Source organism: Culex quinquefasciatus, chromosome 1, assembly GCF_015732765.1.
Source record: "Culex quinquefasciatus strain JHB chromosome 1, VPISU_Cqui_1.0_pri_paternal, whole genome shotgun sequence".
NCBI classification, from domain to species: domain Eukaryota; kingdom Metazoa; phylum Arthropoda; class Insecta; order Diptera; family Culicidae; genus Culex; species Culex quinquefasciatus.
Window position 1 is genome coordinate 41,526,611 of NC_051861.1, and position 12,844 is coordinate 41,539,454.

At 37.9% G+C, this 12,844-nt stretch overlaps 2 protein-coding genes across 5 annotated transcripts in view; both read right to left on the reverse strand.

Moving 5' to 3' along the window:
• The window catches only part of LOC6039075 (neuropeptide F receptor), a 37,223-nt gene extending 34,916 nt beyond the window's left edge, over positions 1–2,307 (reverse strand). For all 4 annotated transcript variants that reach the window (XR_005276685.1, XR_005276686.1, XM_038249137.1 and 1 more), the window contains exon 1: positions 1,363–2,307. The gene's annotated coding sequence lies outside the window, so the exon portion shown is untranslated. The remainder of the gene's footprint in view (positions 1–1,362) is intronic.
• Positions 2,308–6,483: 4,176 nt separating this feature from the next.
• On the reverse strand, positions 6,484–12,217 carry LOC6039076. Its single transcript, XM_001848697.2, has 3 exons — positions 11,546–12,217; positions 7,375–7,770; positions 6,484–7,296 (listed from the first exon to the last, which is right to left on the reverse strand). The coding sequence occupies exons 1-3, from the start codon at positions 11,892–11,894 to the stop codon at positions 7,160–7,162; spliced, it is 882 nt and encodes a 293-aa protein (XP_001848749.1). The 5' UTR covers positions 11,895–12,217; the 3' UTR covers positions 6,484–7,159.
• Between the last annotated feature and the right edge of the window lie 627 nt (positions 12,218–12,844).

The following is a 12,844-nucleotide window of genomic DNA, read 5'->3' on the forward strand; positions in this document are numbered from 1 at the left end:
ATTATTATCCATACTTTCAAAAGAACACAACAACGAACTAATATGAATATTCGACGAATCGTTCCTGTAAAATACTTAGAATAGGAATTTCTAATTTTATTAAACGTACTTAGGGTACCAACAAAGTCATGAATATCAAATCAATTTCAAAACATACATAGCAGGTACGTCATTTCTGCCTCCGCAGGTAAATAATGTGATTTTAACCAAGCGTATAGGCGAAATCATTAATTTTCTTGCATGAATCAAAATGTTCAAAATGGCATAACTCAAAAAGTGCACATAAGTGCACTTTGAAATTTGGAGACAAGTTAGGACATGGTTCAAATTTTAAGCTGCAAAATTTTCAGATCGCACAAATGCACACAAAAAAAGTACTCCATTAACAAAGTTGAAAAAAACTAAATTTTGAATAAAAATCCATCTTTTTTGATTTTTATATTTTTTTTAGCCTGTAAAAGTGTGTTTTGAAAAATGTTATTGAAAAGTTGAATCAATTACCTTCCTGAATATATATAATGATGCAGGAAAAAATACATAAACAGCTACACAGTACAACTATGAAAAATAATCATTTTTTTGTCAAAAAACATGTTTTTTCTTACCATTTTCGCCTTTGAAGGTCTGCAATTCAGTGAATTTTGAACCTACAACTTTCAAACTCCGGATTTTTTTCTTAGTTAAAATGTTTATTTTCGAAAAAAAATACCAAAAAAATAATTAGAACATGTCGGTTTTTCGATTTATGGCCGCCTGAAACCCCATAGTGCACTGTTTGCATGAGTTTATATTTGCATTTTTATTACGCTCGAGACAGTAAATCCAGATTGGCTTTCAATCCTGCAATCGTTACAAAAAGTCTTTCGGTGGAACTGAACTGTCCATGTTCGCATTAATATCCCATTTGAATTTTCAACATTATTCAGACTGGTTTGGTATCTTGCAAAGTTTAAGAAAACAATAATTAAAAGTAAGAATTTTAGAAAACTCATTAAAATTCCACCTTATGAGTAGGTAAAAAATGTCTTTACGGTTTCTCAGCTGTTTAGCTATATGGAACAATTTTGCGAACTTTGTGAATGGGTTGAAAACATAATAAGTTTTAAAACAAAAAGTTGAATAAAATCTATATAAAATTCTGGGTCAGGATGGATAAATGTAATAAAACTGTAACTATCAATTATGATGCAATAAAAAATCATAAGCGATTAGCAAACCATAAATCATTATTTTTGTCTAAGTTTTCCTATAATTATCGTATGATTCTAAACCTATTTTTCCATCATTACTAAAAAATCTTGTTTTTCTAATCTCAGGCCTGAAATGGTTAAAACAACAAAACATCTCCCACTGGGATCTTACCATTAACATACTGCTCATCTCGACAGAATCCATTGCGTTTCCATATGCCAGCAGAACAACACCATGTTAACCGTAGCCGAAACGTTGTGGCAACCCACAAGACAGCAGTAAATATTTTCACACTTGGCAAGTGATTGTTTTAAGGCTCATGTACTCCAAGATGGTAGCTCTTCTGCCTCAAATTCACCCCCGAAAACTTTTGATGGTTTTTGGGGTGGGGCTGATGGATTTTCGTGAAGAAGAATCGTTCCACATAATTCACTTTCGTATGCGGTGAGAATCCTCTGTTACACTAAATCACTGTGTAGATGGGTGATTACTTCAAGAAAGGGGTTATACAATATCACAAACTGTGCTGATAGAATAAGGAAGCGTTAAATTGGCACTACATCTTTCAATTCAAAGACGTGGATGGTTTTCATGGCGGTCGATCGACCGACAAGGACGACGACAACGCCCAATCACAAGATGACACTCTGATACATCAACGAAGCATTTCTTCACAACTGCGTCCTCACACCATCACACACGATAGGAACGGAAGCAATATCCACTCAAGAAAGCCCCACAATAGGCGAAAATCCTTGCTGATTCTTCTCCGGAAATCCTCTCATGACACCCCCAGGGAGCATTCTCCACGCCGTAACCAATGCCATCCGGTGTCACTGAATTCCGCAATCAAACACGTGAAGAGTGCTCGCGCAACATAAAACAATTTTCTTACAATCACAACGGCACAATCCCCAAAACCCCTCCGAAACTTCCCGCCACCGGAAGTTTCCGGGTCCCCCCCGTCGGAAGAATGCTCCGGTAAACACGACTATATCCACGAACTGGAGACAAAATTTCAACTTCACCAGAGATCACCGAATCCAACCAACTGCCACTCAAGAATGAACCCGGAAGCTCGGAAAAGCACATCCGATGGGGACGAAAGTTGGCGCGGAACTAACGTCTCAGCAGGCCGTGACCACGCGAGGAAGTGTATGTCCTCATTTGTTGCTGGCAGTGCCGACGCCCGGTAGCACCGGCTACGGAGCCGAACCGCCCAAGTTCGGGTTGTTTGGGTCGTTTGTTTTGGTCTGCGCTTTCGGCGATGCGCAGGAACCGGAATCTGGCTGCACTGGAGGAATCAGCTGATTGCTGACTTGGAATCTCCGCCGGGTTTAATTTGCATCTGATGGGATTTCATGAATTCAAATTAGGAATGCCCTTGATTAAGTACCCTCAAGCGGTAAGCGATAGAATGGACGATTATTGGTATTCTTTGAAAATGTTGTCCATTGATTACAATACAACTTAACCTACGAAATGTTTTGACTTAGCTTACAAGACGATGCTTTTGAGTGCTCTTGTTTAACTAGATGAGAATCCCAGCAAGCTTAGTACTAGAGAAACTTCGAAGTGTCTTTACAAAATGTGTACAAAGTACACTCACATAACTGCTATCGAAGTTGACTTTGTAACTGTCGGCCACTATTGCTAGTAGTACTTCGAAGTATATGGATGCCGAATATCCGTAATGTCATGATTCGAAATCCGGACACTTAGTACCATGTTATTTTTGTTATAGCTGGCAAAAACTCATGTAATAAGTTGGAAATGTAGAAATATCATCAGGATTTAGTTTAATCAGTCAGTTTTAAGGGAATGCATGCAAAATATGTCTTTTCATACAATTTTTCATCAGAATTTGAAAATTTAAATGACTTGTTGTGCTTCGAATCTCGGACACTGTTAAAAGCTGATTCGAAATCCGGACACTTTTGCTTCGCATTCCGGACACTCGTTTAAGCTAATGAATCGCACAAATTTGGAATGAAATGTTAGTGAATTGAATTCTTTAGGTCTTAAATAAGCTGTTAACATCAAAACAATCGATATTTTATATAAAAAATTGCTAGAATTAAAGGAAATCAAAAACATAAATTTCTGCTATGCCTTCCCGGTGCTTCGGGCGCCTATGAAATATTTCCGTTGAAATGTTTCGCATTTTTGGTAAACTTATAATTTGATTTTATTGTTTTGGCATAAACTACAGCGTTCAAACAAACTTTAAATGAAAGTTGATGTTGGAATTCATCTAACAACACAGTTTTTAAATTCATAAAACGAACTTATCCCGAGCAGGGGTAAATAACACGGGAATACCAAATTTTGGTATCACTTGGGCAAATAACAGGGACCAATATGTGCTCTTGGTTGCCCAGTAATAGATGGTAAAATACCATGAAATCATACCAAAGTCTTGTATGTGGAAGGGCACAACAATACCAAACCATGTTATTCTTTATCAAAAAATTAAAAATCAGCTTTAACATTTTTGGGTTTCAAGTCATTTTAGCGCAAAATTAATTATCTCGTCAAAATTTATAGAAAAATTTCCCATAGTTCCAGAGGAATTTGATGAAACCTTTCAATACCAAAATAATACCAAAATGTGGCATCCTGACTTAGAAAATTTTCCACAATTTCAAGTCATTTCTTTAGGGGGTATATCAAAAATGTTTAAAATCAAGTTTGAAATTTCCGGTTTTCAATGAAAGCATTCGCTTTGAGACATCATTTTAGCGCAAAATTAATTATTTTGTCAAATTGGTCAAAATTTTCCCATAGTTTCAGAGGAATTTGATAAAATATTGTAATACCAAAAGAATACCAAAATGTGTTACTCGACCATTAACAAATTCTGCAATTTTGCAATATCAAAACAACACCTTAAATTGGTATGATACCATATTTTGCTCTTGCATAATCCTCAAGACAAATTTTAAAGAGTCCAGGAATACCAAAATTTGGTATTGATACCAGAGAAAGGTATTATTATGCATTTCCCTTGTTATTTACCCATGCTCGGGATATCCAAATAATTGATAAAATGAGATGAAGTGTCCGGGCTTCGAAGCGTCCTGGAGTTCGAATCATGACGTTAATAAAACGATTAATATAACAAATGTGAAGAGCATTTAGCCATACCACTAAGAATGTAAATGAAATGTAATTAGGCGTCATCCATAAAGTATGTCACGCTAAAATCGGCCAAAGTTAACCCCCCCCCTCCCCCCTCTGTCACACTTTGTCACGCTGGCTCTGACCCCCTCGAAAAGTTCGTCACGTTTGGTTGGACCCCCCCCCAATATCTTGTTTTTTTTTTTTTGTACAATTTTATCATAATTTTTAAAAAGGATTATTTTTAAATTCGGAATTCAATCGAGAAAGTTATACAGGTAGCGTTTGGATTTGTTTATTTTGTTCAATATTGTAATGATAGAAATCACCATAACCATCAAACCGATTCGCGAAGCTACATCAAAATGCCACATTTTTCCATTTTCAGTGTGAGTTTTAAAATAAAAGATTTCATTTATATTATGATTCAATAATTGCAATGTGCTTTAAAAGCCAAAAATATTGACCAAATGAAGCCTGCAAGCCATTGAACGGGAGAGGATTTTTTCATAAATCTGCACCTTTTGTTGTCCCGTCACGGAAAGAAATGGCTGGCAAAATCTAAAATTTTAACCAATTCCATCAGTTTAAGAAGCAAAAGATTCGTTTTACATTTCGTGATAATATGTAAAAGAGCAAAAGATTAACAAAATCAAACAGGAAATTGTTGTCATGTGCCTTTTAAAAGTCCGACACGCTACATTTTCATTTCAGGGGAAGCACAGGTACTAAATAATTTATTCTACATGACATTTCTTTGTAGGAAAATCAATTATCTTTCCAAATATGTAATAACATTGGAGGGTTTCTTCTTTTATTTTGCCACTACAGCCAAAACGCTGAAAAAAAACTTGGGATTTTTTTTAAAGGAGCCGAAGAATCGGTCATCACAGTTTTTAAGCTTATTAAATCTACCATAAAAAACTCTGTTTCTGAAAGCCTTGGATCGTATTTGATTTATGAGTAAAGTTTATCAAACATTTAACTTTTGAAGCTAGATTTAAAAAATGAACTTTCAGTATTAAAGAAATGGTCTAGCGTGACGTCACAGTCTCACGTACCCCCCCCCCCCTCTCCACCTTGTCACACTTTGTCACATTTGCGACAACCCCCCCTCCCCCCCTAGAGCGTGACGTACTTTATGGATGACGCCATTATTATAACTTGAATCCAAAGGCGACTTAATTTGAATGACTTTAGTATGATTGTTACGCACATTTCTGAAAAATACTCAAAAAATGCACTTTTTTTCATTCAAGTTCCGCGCGCGAATTGTAAACAATTTTTGGGAATTTTTTGTTGTATGAAAACATTGCTCCTAACATTCTAATCTATCATTCTAGGGGTGAGCACCAATGATGTAACAACTTTTCATTTTTTTGAGACGGCCTAATAGGTAGGTTTTAGAGAGTGTTTTTTCCATGCCTCAATAATCTCTGCCGAGTTTTGGAAAAAAGGTAGTTAATTTTAATATTTTCTCGCTATATTATTTTTTTAAATTGATTGCAATGTATCCAAAGTTTATTTCAAATAATTGAAGTCTCATATCAATGAGTTATCTCTGCTGTAGTCACTTAACACTCGAAAATATCGAAACATTTAGTAAAGTAATTTGATTTAATTAGTAATCTATCTTTCTATTATTACTAGAAAATCTAATACAGTTGTTTGGTATCAGCTTAGGAGATAGATTTAGTAGTCATGGTATTTGAATTAATAAAAGAAATTAAAATAAGAGCATTACATTCATAAAAGTAAATCTTATATTCGATCAAATTCTGTCAGCTCCACAAACACTTTCACGCACAACTCAGCTTGAGTTGGGTAATTCATTTTTAGTTCGGCCCCAACCCCGTGGGGATCCGTGGGATTTTCGACATGTACGTACTTCCGGCATAATAAATTGGCCAGTCTGGTGGTACTGCTCAACATTCCGCAACTCTTGGCACTGTTCGCAAATGACGTGAAGCTTCTAATTCTGTCGAAAATTTATGAGAAACTTCTTCCAGAAATTTAAAATAACCTTATAAGTATTAAACAAAATTCTACGTCATTTAAGGCTCGGCAGCTTATGGACATTCTTCAACAATAAAGTGGGCTCTCCACTTGTGCATGGAACCAGGTGTAAACAAAAAAAAACAGCGATTTGAGTCGTTTCTGGTGGGCTTTATTATTTTTTATCGTGTTTGTTAGTAGGCATTGCTCCTGTCGGGCTTTTATTTTATTTACTGTTGGTATTTGTTTCAGTTACGGAGAAATGGGGAAGGTAAAGGTACTCTATGGGTGCTTAATGTACGCTTGTACTCACAATAAATACGCGTTCAATAAATATTAAATAAATAAATAGCATGTGCGCTCTAACGCATTCTCACTCTATACCAACGTACTAAATTAACGGGTTTCCCACCCGAGAGGAAAAGTGTGGAAAAGTACTGTTAGTGGGCGGGAAAATGGAGGGAAAGCTCTCCGGGAACGGGGGTTTATGCTTTGCTACGTAGACTTGAGACTAGAAAAAAAAGATAATTGATTGGAGGGCTCGAAAGGAGAAAAATGAGGGTAAACAGAGAACGGCAGTGAGTGGGATGAAGTGAAAAGCTTTGGCAAATATTTAGACTGAAGAAGGGTGGGGTATTAGAATGTAGGAAAAATGAAAACATGTTTTTTATGTTTGGTGATACTACCGAGAAGGAGGGTCAGTTCAACGAAAGGAAAATACTTATTAGACAAATTGAAAAGGGACAAAAGATGACGAAAGAAAAGGTAGAATTTTAAGAGGCATTGAAATCTTAACAATAAATTACGAATCAGTTCTATCTACTGCTAATGCGCTTGGAGTCTTTGTTGGACTTTAAATCTTTTGGTTGTCGATAGCATCCAGGAAATTGTAAGCACTGTAAGCTCGGTTCGAGGCCCAGTCCTTGCTGTACGCGTTGTACGGTGAGGCTGAGTATGACGGATACGTTCCGTAGGTTGCGTACGACAACTCTGTAATGTAATAGAGACAACCCTTTAGAAACTTACGAGAATCTCTAGAAAAAAAATCCTCCCCTCAGTCAAACTTACCCGGTGAAGATTCACTGGCAATGTGCGAGTGCGAATGAATCAGATGAGGCTGGATTCGGCAGACGTTATTATGGCGGAAGTAGTTGAAGATCAGGAAGCCGCCCACGATCAGCAGCACCTGAATCAGTCCCACCCCGAGCAGAATCGGCTTCAGCAGCAGCTTCATGTGGACCAGCTTGAGCATCAAGGCCAGCGGCAGAATCATGCTCCAGCGTTGCTTCTTCTTCTTGCCACGTGCCTCGAACGCGTCCGCGTTGGCGTTGGCACTGTTGACCTCGTCCAGGAACCGGGCCCCGCTGTCCGAGCCCATGCCGACGCGGACACCGTGCGTTGCGATGAAGGTGTTCAGCGAACGCTGCATAAACTTGGCCACCCTCATCAGCTCGTTATCGTACGCTATTGTGGGAGTATCAGAATTAAGTGGAAGAATTAGTGCATCCAATCGATCTTTATTTAACACTTTATAGCATAACGCATACAAAGAATTATTTCCACGGGAGAAAAGTAATTGAATCCCTTCAACATCCAGCATCAGCTAATTAATTCTACCTAGAATGACTTTCTCTACTGAAGCTTTACAGAATGCAAGTAATATCAATAAGTTCGCTGCAAACAACGGGTGCAATTATTTTCTCCCTATTGGCTTTAGTAGCAACGGAAAGAGACAGGCCAGGCAGGCCAATTCTTAGCAGAAAATACACCATATCGTTGTGGCCGTACTATCTGATCGCACGTGCATTTTGAACCAAATTAAGTTAAGACCGCCATTGAGTGCAGCTCCCAATGCCTCACCCTTTGTCCTTCACAGATCCCCTAAAACCCCGTGCAACCCAAGTAACATTTTTTTCCACGAGTTCTACAAGAGCTCTTCAAGATAGCTACAACATAGCAGTTTGGACCGCGGTAGGGTAAAACTCTCTTCAAGTACTCTTCCAAACTCCTGAAGAAGTTTTGAAAAGAATTTTATCCTACCGCGGTCCAAACTGCTATGCTGTAGCTTTTTTGAAGAGCTCTTGTAGAACTCCTGGAAAAAATGTTACTTGAGAATGTTATTATACTTTATAAGAAAACAGTTGCGATCCGATCGTACTTTTTTGTCACACTTTGCAAGTGCAAACACTGGCCAAAGAGAATTTAGTCAGAGAACGTTTTGTCACATGTAAACATCCGACTACTTTGTATACAGTCATCCCACATATTCGGAACACCCACAAATTCGGAACACTTTTGTGATAAATTGTCAATAGCATGCCAAATGAATCTTTTCTGCCGACCCTTCTATTTTTAGGACCTTTATTTGAACATTCTCTTGCTATTTCACTAGCAAAAGGAGTTCTTTTTGAATAAAAAACTGCATTTCGAGACTGTTTTGTTCAGATCTGCAAAACACTGCCCCTAAATTGCCTGTTCCATAATTGTGGGATGTTATTGTGCCTCCCACAATTGTGGAACACCTGAATTAAACAGATATTTTCACAAAAAAAGTTATCAGACCATTTATAAAACATTATTAAGCTTTAGTTTCATTGTTTCCAGTGTGTGAAGTCATTATTTTGTAGAAAATATGTATTCCTGGAGAGAATCAAAGTTTGTTTACATCCGTAAGAAAAAAGTGTTCCGAATTTGTGGATTTCAAGGGTCAAAGTTTTTCTTCAAAAACTTGATATAAATGTTAAAATTTGCAGTTGTTGGTTACAGCATTCGAAAGGTCGCAAGAAAAGCTTTCAAAGGAAGGTAAAAGCGAATCATTAAGTTCAATTATCGATTTTCTATGATTTTTTGAACATTGGCCAATCTGTAAACTGTTCCGAATATGAGGGATGGCTGTACTTTGTTAATTATAACTCGTGACTCCAGCAACCAAATTCAACCAAAGTCAAACATTGAAACAACGTTATCTCGTAACGTCAAAAAGCGACATACGACAAGATAGCACAAGCGATTCGCTTTGAAAACATTCCTAATTTTAACACTATAAAAGTGAAACATCAAACAAATACCCAAATAAAATTTTTAACAAAAAAAATCTACCAATCACTGCTCAGTTGAAAAATCTTTTTGAGCCACCCTAGTGTACATCCATTCAAAGTTCATCCATTGACAATCCACGAGTTTTAAGTTTGTTTGTTAATTTATTTGCACTTAGGGGGGTGGGGTAAGTGGTTGAAAAAAATGTCTTTTGTATGGAAATTATCGGCGATGGAGGAAGGGTTGAGATTTCCACAAAAAAATGTCCAAACCACGTGGATGGTAGCGCAAGGGAAACCCTTTTCAATTGCTCTAACGATTCCATGATTTTTCAAGTTTGTTTCAATGAAAAAATCTTTAGCCATAAAGTGCGTTTTGATTCAATAGATCCTACATTTACAAAATGCTTAAATTTGAATTTTACTCTCGAATTATATGGAGACAATTGATCCATGCTTTTGGAAATATAATTATGGTCACAGATGACCACATTTTTCAACGAAGATGCGTGTATTATCTGCAAAAAGGGCTTTTTGAAAACCTAGACGAGCTAGAGGAAAATTAGGAAGGCAAGCCGCATAATAACAAATATTGCATAAAATTAATCGCAACGCCCGAGACGTCATTTGAGATTGCTGGAGCCGGTTTTTTTGGGAAAAATAAATCCAAACTTAGAAAGTCTGTAGAGGAGATGGGGGTAAGATGGCCACCCTAAGGGAGAAGTCTCATAAAATTAACACTACAGATCATTTTAATCTCAAATCAGGTACATATTGTTTTACTAATAGTCCATTATAGAAATGACATAAATTAGTTGGTCTAAAACCCAATTTTCAATACTTTTCAGCAATTTAAAAAAAATGGAATCGAATATTTATGAAATACTCGGGGTGAGACGGCCACCCATGTGGGGTAAGACAGTCAGTGCTATAAATGAACTTGATAACTTTGCTAAATCCTAAACATGATAAAATTTACCCAAATATCTAAAAATATTGTACTTTAGGCTACAGTCATCCCACATATTCGGAACACCCACAAATTCGGAACACTTTTGTGATAATTAGGCATGCCAAATGCACCTTTTTTGGCGACCCTACTATTTTTAGGACTTTTTTTTGGACATTCTCTTGCTATTTCATTAGTAAAAGTAATCTTTTTTAAACAAAAAAACTGCATCTTAAGACTATTCCTCCCACAATTGTGGAACATCTGAATTTAACTGATATTTTTACAAAAAGTTATACTTCATAAAAAATAACTAAGCTTGAATTTCGTTAGTTTCAGTGTGTAAAGGCATTATTAAAAAAAAAAAATTGTACTCAAGGAGTTTGTTTACATCCGTACGAAAAAAGTGTTCCGAATTTGTGGATTTCAAGGGTCAAAGTTTTTCTTCAAAAACTAGATATAAAATTAAAATTTGCAGTTGTTCAATACAGCATTTGAAAGATCGCACGAAAAGCTTTCAGATGAAGCGAATCATTAAATTAAATTATCGATTTGCTATGATTTTTTGAACACTGGCCGATCTGTCAACTGTTCAAAATATGAGGGATGGCTGTTGAAATGTTTTCTTATTAGGCGCGAATAATTTGAGAACACTACCTATTTTGTTTTTTTCAGATTCATGTTTAAAACGTCATCTGAGAAAATTGTTCAATTACATTCTCATTCGATCAAGTGGAAAGTATCTGCATCGTCAAATACTGAGCAAGTTTTTATGGTTTCTCATCTGTTGTCAAAAGATGGGATTGGTTTCTAAGATTATTTAAGAACCTTTGAATGTCTTAAAAAAGGTACAGACTAAGGTTTAATTTATTCATCATATTTAGCACATTTCATTTTATAGAAAAAATGTTTTGAAAATTGGAAATTTATAAAAGAAACAAAAATTGGTCATTAAAGGCATTTTCAACTGAAACCGATTAACTTGAAATGCCGTACAAATTGTAAACATTTTGCAAACATCAATAGATTTTTATTTTATTTTAATCAGATGTCGTTGTCATTTGGGGTTAACACAATTTCATCGGTAATGCATTGTTAGTTTCATAATCCGTTGTGGGTGGCATTAGTAATGTCACTGTAGTGTTAATTCCATCATAATGCGAACATTAGTTCTGATTTACATCAAATATCAATATAGAGCTTGTACATTTTGCGGAATTAATCAGGCAACACAGCACAGCACCTCCCAACTCACCGGACACTTGTCGGGCTTCCGGGAACACATCATCCTCCTGGGGTTCGGCAAGCCGCACCAACCGCAACCCGCTCCCACCGTCGGTCGCTTTGTCCTCCGCCTGGAACCAGTTGACACGACCTGACGCGAACGACCAGATATAGCGGGAAATTCGATATTTAAAGCAGGAAACGAGCCGCTTTGACTTGTAACACTCGGACTGGGTCGTCAGCACGTAATCGTCCAATTTGGCGGGGGTGGAACTGGAACCACCAGAGTCCGGATCGGCACGGGTCACCACCGTGGCCACCGCGGCCAACAGGAGCGCCAGGAGCAGAAGGGCACTTGGGGTGGTGTTGATGGGATTCATTTTGGTTTCGATTGCGGCTGTTTGATACGCGGTTTTAATCGGAATTATCCCTTGATGAACAACGCGGATTTACACCTTAAATGTATTCGCTTGCAAATAACTCTGTAATCACTGTTACACCCCCACTCAAACACACACACACACACGCACCCACGCACTTCACTGTTAATTACTGGCAGTAAATTGTTTGCATTTCAATTAGCGTTCTTTGGTTCACGTCAGCTTTTAATCCGTAATCCCTGAGGACAGCTGCTGTTCGCTGCTGGAAGTCTCTTCACCGAACTTTGTTATCAAACTGGTGGAACACGTGTGCACTACTCACTAGGGTGATGTGTTGTGGTTGTGGCCATATCGGTGTCCGCAGCTTTTATACATGCCAACGTGATGGAATGACCACCACCGGTGGACAGGGCCAAGAAGTGGTCCAACCTTGCCGACAGATTCCCACTTTCGCTTCGAGGTCGTTCTTCTCGCCTGGCCCTAGCTGATTACATGCATGCATAACTAATGTAGTGCCGGTGCACCGTGCATGATTAGTACTTCTTCAAACTAATTAGCTTTACCGGCTACCAGCTATCAATTGCGGATCATCGCACCAACTGCGTTGATAACGGGTGTAATATCAGCCCCATCCCCAACCACAACTTTCCGCCCTACTCAGCAGACGATGTCGCTTATCACATAACTCCGTTTCACTGTCGATGAAATGTGGTTCTGGTGTTGTTTGGCTATTATCTTCATGAGGTTAACGCGCTGGGCCGAGAATGTGGGCCAAAATGTGGCGACTAACCCGACCTCAAAGGGACCATGGCCAATATGGAGACGCGCAGCTTATCGTGACATGTTTATTGAGCCCTGGGCGGCCACTTAGAACGAACGTTGTATTCACCGGTTAGTGATATCGGAGAGCATGTTGGAGAAGCCACGAGGCGCAGTGGTCTTGTTTGATC

Coding starts and splice junctions, on each gene's coding strand:
- LOC6039076 (XM_001848697.2), bottom strand. CDS start 11,894: ATGAATCCCATCAACACCACCCCAAGTGCCCTTCTGCTCCTGGCGCTC. Junction 7,771..11,545: donor GGAAGCCCGACAAGTGTCCG/GTGAGTTGGGAG, acceptor CTCCCACAATAG/CGTACGATAACGAGCTGATG. Junction 7,297..7,374: donor TGCCAGTGAATCTTCACCGG/GTAAGTTTGACT, acceptor ATTACATTACAG/AGTTGTCGTACGCAACCTAC.